The 17,400-nt window shown below is 41.3% G+C and overlaps 1 protein-coding gene across 4 annotated transcripts in view; it reads right to left on the bottom strand.

Annotated features, from left to right (window-relative positions):
• Positions 1 to 17,400, bottom strand: part of LOC140483870 (metabotropic glutamate receptor 7-like) — a 751,467-nt gene that overhangs the window by 283,823 nt on the left and 450,244 nt on the right. For all 4 annotated transcript variants that reach the window (XM_072582653.1, XM_072582651.1, XM_072582650.1 and 1 more), the window contains exon 6: positions 5,005 to 5,205. In XM_072582653.1, coding sequence (XP_072438754.1) covers positions 5,005 to 5,205 — 201 coding nt within the window. The remainder of the gene's footprint in view (positions 1 to 5,004; positions 5,206 to 17,400) is intronic.

Raw genomic sequence — 17,400 nt, 5'->3', positions numbered from 1 at the left:
TCTCTTCTTTTATCCAGATAGACAAGGGCATTTTGATTTACTTAGTTGCATTTGTACAGGCAAGATATCATGTTGTGCTACATTATCTGAATAGAAAGGACAGGAAAGGTCTCCAAGTTTGTGGAGGAAAATCTTCATTATATGTTCAGCCCAATGCTGTAAATAAGAATTTATTGCAAGTCAGATTTTGTTTTTGAAGAAACAAAAAAAAATCCATCAAACAAGAAGTGCTCTCTTCAAAGCGTTGATGACTTATTGAAGAAGTGGCCAATTTCAGAATTGATTGCATCTCATGTTACGAGGAACATGAGCCTACATATTTCCTTTTAGATCACGCCTTTTAGCACAATCAAAAATGGTTTGTTTTCAAAAAGATATTGCTGCTGCCATTGTTTTGTATCCATGAGGGCATTTTGGCCCATATACTGCCCAAAGTATGATTACTTGAATGTGATGCATTGTTATTAATTGGCAAATGAATCAGCAAATTCAGGGATTCAGAGATTTGCGGTGTATTGGCAATCTCTGGAATCTTTAGTTCTTTATGCTGTTCCACCTTTTGCTTCTCACAAGCAACGCTGCACTCTCTGCTATTTTAACAAATTTAGAGGATTTGAAAACTAATAGTCTTGCCACAGAAAATGGAGATTGGAAACCAAGTCTGCATATTCTTTTAGCAGCCAAGACATCATCATATCAATCACATTTTCTGACCCAAAACAGAAACAACTGGAACTATTAAGTTCCATTTGTTCAGGTAGTGAATTATTTTTCAAGATTGAAAGAATATTGAGATTTTTTTTAAAATGCTTTTCATTTGCTTCTGTCCTTAATCAAACTAATCTTCAATTTTTCCATCTATACTTTCATTCACACTCCTTCCTCATTGTTTCTTTAGCTATCCTTGAATATCATGGGTAAGGAAATAGATTGATGACCCAATCATTTCACAGGTCTCAGATATCCATTGCTCCTGTCAGTTTACACTTCTCACAATTTAATGCACAAAAATATCAAGATGCTAAAATAGTTCATCTAACTGCATACACTGCAAGATCCTTCTCATCGGCAAGATTTTGTTGTACTCATTACTTTGCACTTCAGAAAACAATAATTACTTAGAACACTTGATGAAAGTGTTTACAAAAGCCTCAAGGATCAGGAGAATACATGCCAGATGCTATGGTCTCCAAGCCACCAGTTATCTCCAGGCTAATACAATTATTAGTGAGTTTGAAGATATGTAGCTCAGGTTGAGTTTCTGGATGTAAGCTTGCTCGCTGAGCTGGAAGGTTCATTTTCAGATGCTTTGTCACCATGCTTAGTAACATCAGTGAGCCTCTGGTGAAGCACTGGTGTTATGACCCCCTCTGAGAAAAAGAACAGAAAATGACTTCAGCACAGGGCATGACATCACCAACCCAAGGAATTCTCAACACATGAACAGAAAGTGGGTCATAACACCTGCGCTTCACCAGAGGCTCACTGATGATGTTACCTATTATGGCGATGAAACATCTGAAAATGAACCTTCCAGCTCAGCGAGTAAACTTACACCCTAATACAATTATTTTACATCAAGGCATTAACTAGGTAGATGAGATTTGAGGAAGCCATAGATTAGTATTTGAGTCAAAACGTGTGGCGCTGCAAAAGCACAGCTGGTCAGGTAGCATCCAAGGAACAAGAGTCGACATTTCGGGCATAAGCCCTTCATCAGGAATTTGTATTTGGTCAAGTCAGTGAAAGGTCAAGATACTGCACTGTGAATGAAATAAAGCTTGCATTTGAAATGGGCCTTACTAGCATGAACCAACTACATCTATTGCTCTTATTTATGGACTCTGCACTTAAGAAGTAAAATACTACTTTAAAGCAAAGAGACTGTGTTCAGAAATGGTTGCTGTTTTAAAAACCAGGTCCACTGGAGCACGCTGAGTTGCATATATTTCCCTTAGTGGAATAGTGGAAGGAAAAAACAGACACCATAGAGTCGAGTGGCTCTGAACTAAAGGAAAATTGCTTGATGACAACATTCTAATTGGCTCCTGGTCAAGTGGTCATGGTTTGTGCTAGAGCAGTCAGGCAGAGAACCACCAAAACTGCAAAGAGGAAAGCATTAAAAACATTTTTTCCTTCATGTATGGAGGTACCGGAAAGTCTCCAGTAACAGCTAGCTGTCCTCTGCAAACTCAATGTTGAAGAAATAAAATGTGCTTTTCAAGGTAACAGGCAGCACGGTGGCTCAGTGGTTAGCACTGCTGCCTCACAGCACCAGGGTCCCAGCTTCGATTCCAGCCTTGAGCAACTGTCTGTGTGGAGTTTGCACAGTCTCCCAGTGTCTACGTGGGTTTCCTCCGGCGCTCCGGTTTCCTCCCACATTCCAAAGATGTGCAGGTCGGGTGAATTGGCGAAGCTAAATTGTCCCTACTGTTAGGTGCATTAGTCAGAGGGCAATGGGTCTGTGTGGGTTACTGAAAGGTCTGTTTCTGTGCTACATGACACAATAATTCTATAACAGCAAAGAACTGTAAAGGAATTGAAAATAAGCAAAAACAAAACAAATTGTTGAATTTGGGGGAAGTTGGATAACTCAATTAAATTGGTTCTTATTTGTAATAACTCCAGGAGTACTAGGGTTTGATTTCCAGTGCCAATTGCAAGCTTGTGCCATACTTTTCCTCTTCAGTAACCCATTCCCTCAACCTACCTCAGAACACTTGCAATGTTAATTCATTTGAACTCTAATGTTTCAAAGCATATAATGAATGACCAAGGCTATTAAACTTAATGCTCCCCAGCAACCCAACCCCCCGCATATGTTTCAATTACTGCTGTTCAGGTACACACTATTTGAAACAACACTACTTCGCCCTGCATAGATGTCCCTTCACAAAGCATTTCTGTGTACAGGATCAAGCTATCTCAGAATAACAAAAATTGTTACGGTCCAGGAGGTGGTTATTTCACCAAGCACATTTTACAAGCTCACTGAAGAAGCAATTCACTTGGTGTCACACCCTACGTTTTCCCCATAAACTTTCACATTTTTCATTTATAGATAATAATCAAACTTCCTCTTCAATGCCTCAGCTGAACTTTCCTCTACCACATACCTAATCCAGACTGATGGTTTTTGATACCTCAATCAAATCTTCTCTAATCTTTCTCTTCTCCAATGAGAGTAGTTACAACATTTCCAATCTATCCACATTTCTGAAGTGCAATAAGACAGTTAACTAGTTAGACCCCCAATGCAAACATGGCCCCCAGAGGCTAGGATTCCAAGATCTACCACTACTTTGATTTATTTTCTCAATCTTAGACTTTTTTTCTGACTTGTTTTTGCCTTTTTGATTGAAAAAAAATGTATTGAAGGTTTAGCTGCTGTGTTTTAGCATCAATACATCATTGTCCTTTGGGGGAAGCAGTCCTGTATATGAACAGCTCAGAACAGCAAGAGGATTTCACTAGTACTGTCTGAATATTTTTAAAAATTATTACAAAAATACCTGTTATATCTGAAGGCGCACTCTATTTGGTCTGGTCATAATCGATTACTTTTATTTCTGGGCCAGAATATTCCATCAAAGAATAACAGAAACAAAATGAAACAGCTTGTGCGTAATTGTTAGAATGGATGCATATCCATCAGAGGACTAGCATTCAGTTGCTAACATGTAAATGCTAAAACTAGCAATCTAGGGTCCCACATATATTTTTTTTACACCTCTTGGACATATATTTGATTTATATTCGATGAGGTGACAAACCCCCACTCCCCCCATTAAGTGTCTCACTCAGCTTCTTTTTGGAATCAGGTTGAAGAATACTTTATAACTTCAGTTTAAATGCCAAACCCTGATGTGATCACACATCTAAAGACAATTGGAAGTGCAGCGTTGGGATTTGATAATGCCCATTACCCTTTTTTTAAAATCGGTAATCAATTGTCCCTTTTCAAAGTCACCTTGTCATCAGTGGCCACAGTGAAACTCCTGGTTGCAGGAGGATAGTTTTAGCAGTTTCTGTGACAGTGATGCTATTTGTATAACACATCTCTTGATTCCATGCTGCTATCCTGATTTTTCTATAACAATAAGAAAAAAGGTTATACAGTGCCCTATTGGCTTTTTACTTCACAATAGCTGACACAGAGAACTAAACAAAAATGAGTCTGAGATCTGGAAAATGTCAGCATCATCATTATAGAGACCCATGAGTAAAAAAAAAACTTAAAAGCATTGGACAGAGATTACCAAGGGGTTTAACCTTCAGGTTTATAGTTCACCTGACTAGAAAGTTGCATTTTCTGAGATTGCATTTCTTGATTTAATAAATGTTTGGCAGCATTGGAAATACCATTACACAGGCATTGCTCATCATCTGTCCCAATCTACTGCCAGAACTTTCAAGGTAAAATGTCGTACAAGAGGTGTTAAATTCAGCACACAACCCACTGATAGCTAAATCCTACTGTCTAACCTCTCACTAAAATACCAACGTAAGGGTTGCACTGACTGCATTTATTATTCACTAGTGCCTGGTGAGTCAAAACATGTAATTTAATGTACTTTATCCAGACTTGGGGTCAATGTATACATATATACCAAATTACCAAGGTAGTTATTGAGGTAGATTTTCCCATCCTTCTCCTACACTAAAGTTCACTTTAAGAAAAAGCAGATTGCATTTTGAAGTTGATCTCAGGTCTCAAATGAAGTCCCCAGAGTTTGAGTTCTTTCCCTGCAAATTAAATAGGGCTGGTGCCCAGGAGGGACCAAAATCTCTTATCAATGTGCTGACTTAAACAGAGAACACTGATTGCGCTACTAAAAAAATGTCACAAGCACCTGAGATTAAAAAAAATTTGCTGCAGGAAAATTAGATGACCATTTGATGTGTGTATCTTTTCTGAAACACTTGCAATTGAACAATGACAAATTCAAAAATAATGAACAATGATTCCTCATTTCTCCAACAGTGTAAGAACAGCAAGCTTACCATTAAAATGTATATTACGGATGTATCCCAGGAGGTCATCTCCATTAATTGGGTCCATCGCAGGACAGATGCCAATATAGCCTGGGCACAGAACTTTGTGCATGTTGTGCAGGGCGTGGGCAATGGCATATACAGCATCAATCACAAACTGAACTTTGCCCTCCTGTTGGTATTGGGAATGTGTTCCAATCCTCTCTTCACCTACAATAAGGGGATGGAAATTCAGTAGTAAAAATTAATTGTTACAATGATCTTTAAAAGTAATATAGTTAATCTAGAACATAGTCTAAATGATATATATTGACAGATATTTACTTATGCAATATAGAACATATATAACATAGAACAATACAGCACAGAACAGGCCCTTCGGCCCACGATGTTGTGCCGAACTTCTAACCTAGATTAACCACCCATCCATGTACCTATCCAAATGCCACTTAAAGGTCGCCAATGACTCTGACTCTATCACTCCCACGGGCAGCGCATTCCATGCCCCCACCACTCTCTGGGTAAAGAACCCACCCCTGACATCTCCCCTGTACCTTCCACCCTTCACCTTAAATTTATGTCCCCTTGTAACACTGTGTTGTACCCGGGGAAAAAGTTTCTGACTGTCTACTCTATCTATTCCTCTGATCATCTTATAAACCTCTATCAAGTCACCCCTCATCCTTCGCTGTTCCAACGAGAAAAGGCCGAGAACTCTCAACCTATCCTCGTACGACCTACTCTCCATTCCAGGCAACATCCTGGTAAATCTTCTCTGCACCCTCTCCAAAGCTTCCACATCTTTCCTAAAGTGAGGCGACCAGAACTGCACACAGTACTCCAACTGTGGCCTAACCAAAGTCCTGTACAGCTGCAACATCACTTCACGACTCTTGAATTCAATCCCTCTGCTAATGAACGATAATACTCCATAGGCCTTCTTACAAACTCTATCCACCTGAGTGGCAACCTTAAAAGATCTCTGTACATAGACCCCAAGATCCCTCTGTTCCTCCACCTGACTAAGAACCCTACCATTAACCCTGTATTCCGCATTCTTATTTGTTCTTCCAAAATGGACAACCTCACACTTGGCAGGGTTGAACTCCATCTGCCACTCCTCAGCCCAGCTCTGCATCATATCTAAGTCCCTCTGCAGCCAACAACAGCCCTCCCCACTGTCCACAACTCCACCTATCTTCGTATCATCTGCAAATTTACTGACCCACCCTTCGACTCCCTCATCTAAGTCATTAATAAAAATTACAAACAGCAGAGGACCCAGAACTGATCCCTGCGGAACTCCACTTGTAACTGGGCTCCAGGCTGAATATTTACCATCTACCACCACTCTCTGCCTTCGACCGGTTAGCCAGTTTTCTATCCAATTGGCCAAATTTCCCTCTATCCCATGCCTCCTGACTTTCCGCATAAGCCTACCATGGGGAACCTTATCAAATGCCTTACTAAAATCCATGTACACTACATCCACTGCTCTACCCTCATCCACATGCTTGGTCACCTCCTCGAAGAATTCAATAAGACTTGTAAGGCAAGACCTACCCTTCACAAATCCGTGCTGGCTGTCCCTAATCAAGCAGTGTCTTTCCAGATACTCGTAAATCCTATCCCTCAGTCCCCTTTCCATTACTTTGCCTACCATAGAAGTAAGACTAACTGGCCTGTAATTCCCGGGGTTATCCCTATTCCCTTTTTTGAACAGGGGCACAACATTCGCTACTCTCCAGTCCCCTGGTACCACCCCCGTTGCCAGTGAAGACGAGAAGATCATTGCCAACGGTACTGCAATTTCCTCTCTTGCTTCCCACATAATCCTAGGATATATCCCGTCAGGCCCGGGGGACTTGTCTATCCTCAAGTTGTTCAAAATGTCCAACACATCTTCCTTCCTAACAGGTATCTCTTCTAGCTTATCAGTCCGTTTCACACTCTCCTCTTCAACAATACGGTCCCTCTCGTTCGTAAATACTGAAGAGAAGTACTTGTTCAAGACCTCTCCTATCTCTTCCGACTCAATACACAGTCTCCCACTACTGTCCTTGATCGGACCTACCCTCATTCTTGTCATTCTCAGGTTTCTCACATACGCATAGAATGCCTTGGGGTTATCCTTGATCCTATCCGCCAAGGATTTTTCTTGCCCTCTCTTAGCTCTCCTAATCCCTTTCTTCAGGTCCCTTCTGGCTATCCTGTATCCCTCCACTGCTCTGTCTGAACCCTGTTTCCTCAACCTTATGTAAGCCTCCTTCTTCCTCTTTACTAGACATTCAACCTCCCTCGTCTACCAAGGCTCCCTCACACGACTATTTCTTTCCTGCCTGATCGGTACATACATATCAAGGACACGTCATATCTGCTCCTTGAAAAAGTTCCACATTTCCACCACATCCTTCCCTGATAGCCTATGCTCCCAACGTATGCTCCTCAAATCCTGTCTTACAGCATCGTAATTTCCCTTCCCCCAATTGTAAAATCTTCCTTGTTGTGCGCAAGGAAGATTCAGTCCATTCCTTTTGTAGAAATGCCAAGCCACTTACTTGAAATGATTAAGAACCAAAAACGTAGACAGAAAATGTTATTTGAAGGCACTAAGCATTAAAACATTACCACTGCCATTAGAATTTAGTGTTCTAATACAACTATATTCTAATTGTGGATAAAATGCCCACATAAGACTTATTTCAGGGGGTGCAAATGGTCCAAAACATTGTTGTATCACAAGGCATCATTTATAAATATAGTTGACAACTAATTTTATGATTGCAATTTAATGGAGCATGGGTGAATTTTATCAAATGTATCACAAATGTAGAAACAATATCACCTTCAAACAATGGTGGCAAGTTTGAGGTGATATATGACTGAATGGCTTGCTTTGGAAATACATTTCATTCGTTTCAAATAAATGACAGATACCTAACTGCACAGAGATGGTAACACATGATCAAAGTGAAAAAGAAACAAAGTTGAAAATTATATTGTGCTTCAGGATTCAAAATATTGTTTGGACGAACACAAAATAACAAATTGAACATTTAACATAGACTCAAAGAGTCATTAAGCAGTAATCAATCGGCAGAATTGGTGGCCCAATTTTTAATGCCCTGTCCTTCAGCAACAGACTTCAGGTAAAAGCAAAGAGGCTCAAGTCTCAGACAGAAACAAAACTGAGCTAATTCAACTTTCAATGGTGTCTCCTAACCCAGGAAATCTAAATTTGAGATTCCTTCATTAATTTTCAATAAGAAAGCAAGCATAAGCATAGAGTTAAATAACAATGAAGCAAGTCCATTAAGGATTTCTACTGAAATGCCATCAATACTTCAGGTTGATATATGCCTGTTTCTTGACAAGGATGACACCCAGATCTTTCTCTTTATCTTATCGTTATGACACTTATTGACCTGTTGTGTACTTTGAGCATTCTCTACAGCAGTTATTGGAATCTTTGCAAACTGCTTCCAGAGATAAGTTTGCGCCAGCTCTTGGATGTCTGAAAGCTGTCTGCTTTGCATTGATAGAATGGCCAGAGATTTCCATTTGCACATTTCTGCAGCCTTTAATTTCCTTCCTGTTCATTCTAATGAGAGAACATAGAAACAATTCTAAAGGATGACTGCGTTTAATTTTGTCAAGAAAGAGTGCGGGGAATATTGAGAAAATAGAAGATACATGTTTTGAGATAGAAAATCTTTCTTGTTCCTCAAAATTCTTGTTTGTCTATTTAATTTGTATACTTAAGGGGGAAATCAGGAGGACAAAAAGGGGACATGTGATAGCTTTGGCAAATAGAATTAAGGAGAATCCAAAGGGTTTTTACAAATATATTAAGGACAAAAGGGTAACTAGGGAGAGAATAGGGCCCCTCAAAGATCAGCAAGGCGGCCTTTGTGTGGAGCCACAAAAAAATGGGGGAGATACTAAATGAATATTTTTCATCAGTATTGGCTGTGGAAAATGATATGGAAGATATAGACTGTAGGGAAATAGATGGTGACATCTTGCAAAATGTCCAGATTACAGAGGAGGAAGTGCTGGATGTCTTGAAACGGGTTAAGGTGGATAAATCCCCAGGACCTGATCAGGTGTACCCAAGAACTCTGTGGGAAGCTAGAGAATTGATTGCTGGGCCTCTTGCTGAGATATTTGTATCATCGATAGTCACAGGTGAGGTGCCGGAAGACTGGAGGTTGGCAAACGTGGTGCCACTGTTTAAGGGCAGTAAAGACAAGCCAGGGAACTATAGACTGGTGATCCTGACCTCAGTGGTGGGCAAGTTGTTGGAGGGAATCCTGAGGAACAGGATGTACATATATTTGGAAAGGCAAGGACTGATTAGGGATAGTCAACATGGCTTTGTGCGTGGGAAATCATGTCTCACAAACTTGATTGAGTATTTTGAAGAAGTAACAAAGAAGATTGATGAGGGCAGAGCAGTAGATGTGATCTATATGGACTTCAGTAAGGCGTTTGACAAGGTTCCCTATGGGAGACTGTTTAGCAAGGTTAGAGATCATGGAATAAAGGGAGAACTAGCCATTTGGATACAGAACTGACTCAAAGGTAGAAAACAGATAGTGGTGGTGGAGGGTTGTTTTTCAGACTGGAGGCCTGTGACCAGTGGAGTGCCACAAGGATCGGTGCTGGGTCCTCTACTTTTTTCCATTTGCATAAATGATTAGGATACAAGCACAAGAGGTACAGTTAGTAAGTTTGCAGATGGCACCAAAATTGGAGGTGTAGTGGACAGCGAAGAGGGTTACCTCAGATTACAACAGGATCTGGACCAGATGGGCTGAGAAGTGGCAGATGGAGTTTAATTCAGATAAATGCGAGGTGCTGCATTTTGGGAAAGCAAATCTTAGCAGGACTTATACACTTAATGGTAAGGTCCTAAGGAGTGTTGCTGAACAAAGAGACCTTGGAGTGCAGGTTCATAGCTCCTCGAAAGTGGAGTCGCAGGTAGATAGGATAGTGAAGGCGGTGTTTGATATGCTTTCCTTTATTGGTCAGAGTATTGGGCACAGGAGTTGGGAGGTCATGTTGCGGCGATACAGGACATTGGTTAGGCCACTGTTGGAATATTGCGTGCAATTCTGGTCTCCTTCCTATCGGAAAGTTGTTGTGAAACTTGAAAGGGTTCAGAAAAGATTTACAAGGATGTTGCAAGGGTTGGAGGATTTGAGCTATAGGGAGAGGCTGAACAGGCTGGGGCTGCTTTCCCTGGAGAGTTGGAGGCTGAGGATTGACCTTATAGAGGTTTACAAAATTATGAGGGCATGGATAGGATAAATAGACAAAATCTTTTCCCTGGGGTCAGGGAGTCCAGAACTCGAGGGCATAGGTTTATGGCGTGAGGGGAAAGATATAAAAGAGACCTAAGGGGCAACTTCTTCATGCAGAGGGTGGTATGCATATGGAATGAGCTGCCAGAGCATGTGGTGGAGGATGGTACAATTGCAACATTTAAGAGACATTTGGATGGGTATATGAACATAGGAAGGGTTTGGAAGGATATGGGCCGGGTGCTGGCAGGTGGGACTAGATGGGGTTGGGATATCTGGTCGGCATGGATGGGTTGGACCAAAGGGTCTGTTTCCATGCTCTACATCTCTATGACTCTATGACTGTGTTGACTGGTACATCTGACCGGTACAATAAGTTCAAATGTCTGGAAATTTAAACCAAAGAGAAAGGTTCCAGGTTTGCACGCAATAGGACAATGTCTCTTACCATAATGGTCACTGATACATCATTGGCCCAGAGTTTGATTTGAAAATAATGGTGAGGCAAACAGCATTTACTGTTCGTTATAGGCCCATCTGACAGGAACTTCCAAAGAAAAGAGACGTACATTATAAAAATAACTATAAATTTAAAAGTGCTATCAGAGATGCACTGCTCCTCCTAAGAATGTTCAAAGCAGTATCTCACCACTTGATTCCCATTTCAAATGGATTAAAAGGTATAAGTCACTGTACTGACAGAACAGATTAAGCTTTGTCCGTTTCTGACAATGACACAAAGCACAATTTGTGGTAAACCACCTTTCTGGCATTGAAAATTAACTTTAACAATTGTGGAGTATAAATCCTTCAGAATTTAATTGATGCACTTGAAATAAGTCCACAGAGGCCAGTACTCCGTCACCGAGTTATCCTTTATTTACATGTGCTCTGTCCTTAGCACTGATCGAGCTCCCTCAGAGCCAGCTGTCAAAGCGGACAGAACCTCCGACACTCTTGTTTATATGTCAGCCAGGGCTCCTTAACTATACCAGATTAACAGCCCCAATCAGGGAACTCAGATTCTGAGGTCCATTTGGCTGGCCTTGTTACAATCACGACTGCTTTTGAAGAAAGGTATACATTTTTGACTACTTTTTCTTTCTAGCTCTCTTAATTCAAACTTGCTATTTTATTTAAATTTCTGTATGTGATTTGCCATTGAATTCACTTTTCAAACCAACAGCTTGGACTCTACATGGTTCAATAAAGATCCATTAAACTGATTGGTTAAAGCGATACACTATGGTCTACTAAGTCCCAGAGGTCCTGTGAAAAGTGCCATACAATAGTACTAGATACAGTGAATGTTTCAGGAAAATAGGAACATCATGATGTCAAACAACATGGAGTACAGAAGCATCTTTTCACATTGTGAGCCAGTTAACTGCCTCTTCTAATCCAGAAAAGCTTAACAGTTGAAGCAGGCACTCTCTCTAATGCCCACTCATATACAACCTCCAATGTACTAATTAAGTGGAATGACACATATTAAGGGAAGACAGTCACATCATGGCAAGGTCACTGGATTACTAATCCAGAGGACTGGGCTAATTCTGTGATGAAATGAGATCAAATCCCACCACTCCAGCTGGTCAAACTTAGGCTCAACTGATAAAAAATTTAGTTGAAAGATTGTCTCAAAGACCACAACCATAAACCATCATTGATTTTCGCAAAAAAATATCAAGTTCACTAATGTACCCTACGGGGGAAAAGAAAGCTGCCATTCTTACCTAGTCTGGCCTCCATGTGACTCCAGACCTACAGCAACATGTTCACCCTCCGAACTGACCTCTGCAGTGGCTAACCAAGCCACTTAACTCAAGGGTAATTAGGGATGAGCCACAAATGCTTCCCTTGCCAGCTACACCTATGTCCCAAAGAATGAAAAAGTTTTTGCTGATGTCCTTCAAGTTGCAAATGACCACAGGGAGTATTGCAGTCGGCGAAGAACTTCAAATTCTTCTGGTCCAACCAGTTGCTCACAAACATGTGCGCACTAATAAGCATTATGTTTAGAGCACTGCAGGACTGGAAGATTGAACAGAATCCCCGCAGAGTGGTTCATCAGGTAGTTATAGTGTACCAGCCACCTGTGCTCGAGTAAGGATAACCTACTTGAAATGTTTAACCCACTCAGTGCAGGCGGAGGTGGCGGGGGAGGGGAACACCATCTGTAACTGTAAAGGTGACCATGGAAATAAGATCTTAAGCTTTTCTTGCTCCATATAGACAATCTGCAACACTTGGTAATCTACCAATTGTTGCATAGGAAAGACGCCACTGAGGCATTTTTTTCAATGAGTTGGATACACCTCATTCTGCCAGTGGTGGCCTGCCTGTACAAAATCAGGTGTCAGTGCTCATCACCATTTGTATCAATGGGTCTTCCCCCTGCGGCTAGTCCAGTTGCTACTCTTGGGCACTTGAAATGGAGAAGGGACCAAAAAATGCCAACACCATCAAAATGTATTAACCAGAAGAGCAAGCAGGATGAAGGACAAGTGGGATGAGGAGAGGATTAGGCAGGAGGGAATCATCATTTTAGTTGGTTTAATTATTCCCACCCATGGCCTCAGCAATAGCAAACAAAATAATGCCCAGCACCATTTCTTTCATTGTGGCCAAGAGATTCAGTCACCCCTGTCTCCCACTGGTTAGTTCCTGCTGCTTCCAGTTATCAATCAACTTTACCTACTAGAGAGAAGTGAGTAGATTCAGTGAGTGCCACATAATCTATTTGCTTAACATGGCTATCACTGTTGACAAGGTGGCAATATAGGCAACCTGCGAAATGTGGCTGTGTAGGCTGCAATTGTGTTAAGTCTGTCAGGTTGTGGGTGAAGTAACTGCACAGAGGCCATATGCTATCACCAAGTCACCCCTTACTTACATTTGGAGTGTCCTTGACACTGATTCTGCTTCCTCAGAGCCAGCTCTCAGAGTGAACAGAACCTCTGACACTCTTGTTTGTATCTGTCAACCAGGGCTCCTGGATTGGGGCGGTTAACCTGGTCAAATCAGGGACCTCTTATTCTGTGAGGGCCGCCTCATTACAAACACTACAGAAGGGAAGCAGACGCTAGGTATGAACTCCAATTGATAGACTGGTTCGAGCAAAGCTTCAAGTGCAGTAGCTAAAATTTCGAGAGTCCACCCTCTCCTATATACTGCTTTTCACCGCTCTTTCTCAGATTAGATATATTTTGTGATTTGTAGAACTTGCTTCAGTCACAATATGCTTCACTTTATGAAACGCAGGCATCGACAAAGCAATGCAGGACTATTTTTACTGTGTCATTCATTGGCGATATTGGTCTCCTATGAAAAAGTCCAGCCTTTGGATGGCATGGTTTGTGAAATAACTTGAGAGAGACCAGCACCAAGTAATCTTTTATTTAAATGTGCACATAGACTCTGACCAGCCAACTCAAAGCCAGTTGCTACACTAAAGAGAAAGTGAGGACTGCAGATGCTGGAGACCAAAGTTGAAAAGTGTGGTGCTGGAAGAGCGCAGCAGGCCAGGCAGCATCTGAGGAGCAGGAGAATTGACGTTTCGGGCATAAGCCCTTCTTCAGGAATGAGGCTGGTGTGCCAAGCGGGCTGAGATAAAAGGTGGGGGGTGGTGGGGGGTGGTGGGGGGGGGAATGGAGGAGGAGGGGCGCTGGGAATACAATAGGTGTAAGGAGGTGAGGGTGAGAGTGATAGGCCGGAGAGGGGGTAGGGGCGGAGAGGTCGGGAAGAAGATTGCAGGTCAAGAGGGCGGTGCTGAATCCGGGGATTGGGACTGAGATAAGGTTGGGGGCAGGAGAAATGAGGAAGCTGGAGAAATCTACATTCATCCCGTGTGGTTGGAGTGTTCCTAGGCGGAAGATGAGGTGCTCTTCCTCCAGGCTTCGTGTGACCAGGGTCTGGCGATGGAGGAGGCCAAGGACTTGGATGTCCTTGGCAGAGTGGGAGGGGAGCACTTTAACTCCCCCTCCCACACCTTCACCTCCTTCCACCAATTGTATTCCCAGTGCCCCTCCTCCTCCACACTGCACCCCCCCCCTCCACCCCCCACCCCCCACGTTTTATCTCAGCCCGCTTGGCACACCAGCCTCATTCCTGAAGAAGGGCTTATGCCCGAAACGTAGAGTCTCCTGCTCCTCGGATGCTGCCTGGCCTGCTGCGCTTTTCCAGCACCACACTTTTCAACCCTACACTAAGCAGCCCTTCTGAATCCCTTGTTTGTAAGTCAGCCAGGACTCCCTGATTGGGCAAGGTTAACAACCCCATTGAAGGATTTCATAATCAGTGAGATCCACTTGGCTCTGTAAAAACTATAGTGATTGGAACGAGAGAGCTTATTCAATAAGAACAAACTTGACCACATTGCAGTCAATTTGAGCAAATTAATGGTACTTTGCAATCCCATGCCCATTTTTGGGCAATAGTGTACAATTTAGGCCCCAACACATTTCATGTTACAAGATTTGATAGTGTTGATCCTATTGCAGGGCAAGGCTTAGTTACTTCAGATGAAATGTGAAGCAGCTTCTGTAATTCAGACCTGGAGATAGTCACCTTAAGTTCAAGGTGCTCAACCCTGAGATGAGCACGACTGTCCTACTCAAGTCTCCTACTCACAGTACAGGCCAGGGCATTGCGTAAATCTACCTCATGCTTCAACTTGTTGGATTTCAAGTCCCTCTGTTTGGTCAGTGTTTAGAGCACTGGGAGTGGCCTCTCAACACTAGCTTCAATAGTTCTATTCACATTATTTTCCTATAGTAGTGCCTCACTAATTATCGAAACGCAGTCAGCTCCATATTAGGACTAGTGCTTTGATGCTGTGAAAATAAGCAACCTTTGATGTAATTCTGATTTGAAAGGACTCAAATGATAGATTTTAGATTAGGAGGAGATCCATTTCCATGAATGCTCTGCCTGGAGGCAGGTTCTTGACACGTTTTCAAATGATTCTTCATTCTTGGCTGTTTTCTTAGCAGAGTTTTCCAGTGGTGTTTTCCAATTGCCTTCCACTCCCAGGGCAGGGCAAGGAGACAAGTTCCAAATCTATCTCAGCTGGAGCAGGAATGGAACCTACATTTTTGGCATTAATCTGAATTACATCTTTACCAGCTAGCCAACTGAGATAACCACCCTGCCCCCGGATGCTGGGTAACAGACAAAAATTAAAATGTTGTTGATTTATTCAGATAACTTTAGCATAAAGCAGATTTCTCACCCTGTTAGGCAAATAGGAACATACATATAACTGCCATGATCTTTCCAGTGTCACGAATTAACATCAATTCAGCTTCTATGATGCTCTCAGGACATATCTTGCCAAAGAATTGCACAGAAGATGTGAAAACTTTCGTCTTACTGCTTCACCATTTGTTACAATGCAGTCTGACAGTCAAAATATTTGCTTAGTTTTCTCTAAATTATGGAAGCTCTTTCCTGGTCAAACTGCCTTATGAAAATTGAGTGTGAGACAGATGGAATTTATCGTATTGGACAGTCATCACAGCCAGGACATGACAGATCTAGATGTTTGTTTATTTAACAGTCTCTTTTATGCTCTTTTTTCCCAATCTTGAGACCATCACAACATCAAACTTCATTTATTGAGGAGGACTGGCAATAATGTTCACATTTCAATGACCTGTTGCTTCATAGTTACTTAGTCGAACTTGGACTTACATTTCTGTTTCTCCCTTAGGTGTTTTTGAATCCTTTTGTGTAGGAGTTTACTGCCTTCACCAAAACTAACTCATCACTTTGAGAATAACAGTTTGTGGTGACACAGCATTTTTCTTGTGGAAAAGTACAACAAATTGCTTAGCAATGGTATAATTAAACACCATAAGCCCTGCAAAAGGAATAATTACTGTCGACCTTGCCTTTACAAAGTACTCATTACAAAATAAGATTACATCATCAAGGAAGACTGCAAATTTTGTTAAGCTTTAATCAGGTAAGTTATAGGTCAATTCCTACAATTGCATCGTAATCAATATTATCTCTGTGATGTTGCAGACCAAGTATTACAAATTACTGTAAATATCTTACTGAGTTTTGAAGTCATAAATAATCATAAGACATAAATTAATTGCATCTTGTAAATTAGTTCTTATCTTAAGCAGTGCAATTCTACACAAGGGATTTAGTAAATGAATAACGAAATTAATTGCTTGAAGCAATGAGCTTTGATTACAAGTAAGTTTTAATGTAATTTTTTTGGAGTTAGAACTAGTTAACCAGTTTTAAAGCTTACTTTATGCCTTTGAGTAAGTCATGCTTATTAACTGTTGACTGAATGAATTAACTTGATTCAACTTTAAAAAGATTAATAAACTAATTTGTTCATGGGCTATTTAGCGGTCTTAATTTTTTCAGAAAGTTTCAAGTAATGTAGAGTTTACAGATTAAGGGTGACTTTGAAGCAGTTTTTGGAAAACTTATTCTGATTGCATTTATGTTCTGGGATGGCTGAACTGGACTGTATGACGGAAACTTAAGAATGTCATTATAGTGAATAACCATTCTGAAATTTGAATTGAGTTATAAAAAAAAATGAGTTGCCCCTTTAGGCACATCAAAGCTCATCTTTCTTATGACCTTCATGGAAAATATGAACTATATCAGACTGTACTCAGCACAATTGTTCTGACTTGCTTCTTTTATTTATATTAATTTTGAGCATCTAGGCAAGCCCAGCATATATTGCTCATTTTTTGTGGTCCTCAGGAAGGCGGTAGTGAGGTTTCTTTCTGTACCATGTAGTTCAGTCCATTGGTTGAAGCTGCTCGACAGTACTGCTCAGTTGAAGGTGACATGTTGCAATGGTGCGCCTTTGTGACTGATCTTAATCTCAGATGATCAAAGTTGAGTGTTTTGGAGTTTTTTTCCCTGAAGAATCCTTGGCAATTGTTGGAAGGACCACTGCAGCTCTCACGATCTGCAGTTGTAGAACACCAATGTTGGAGAGGGTGGATGCATAAACCAGATGAGGTACTGAACAATAATTGTTGCATTATAGAAGTTTACAGGACAGCCAAGACCCTTCAACCTGTGCCACTCAAAAAAGTTAACGAGCCTAATTCCA

The sequence above is a fragment of the Chiloscyllium punctatum genome, chromosome 12 (assembly GCF_047496795.1).
Source record: "Chiloscyllium punctatum isolate Juve2018m chromosome 12, sChiPun1.3, whole genome shotgun sequence".
Classification (NCBI taxonomy): domain Eukaryota; kingdom Metazoa; phylum Chordata; class Chondrichthyes; order Orectolobiformes; family Hemiscylliidae; genus Chiloscyllium; species Chiloscyllium punctatum.
The sequence above is the reverse complement of the archived record's forward strand: the minus strand, read 5'-3'. Positions and strand labels throughout refer to the sequence as shown.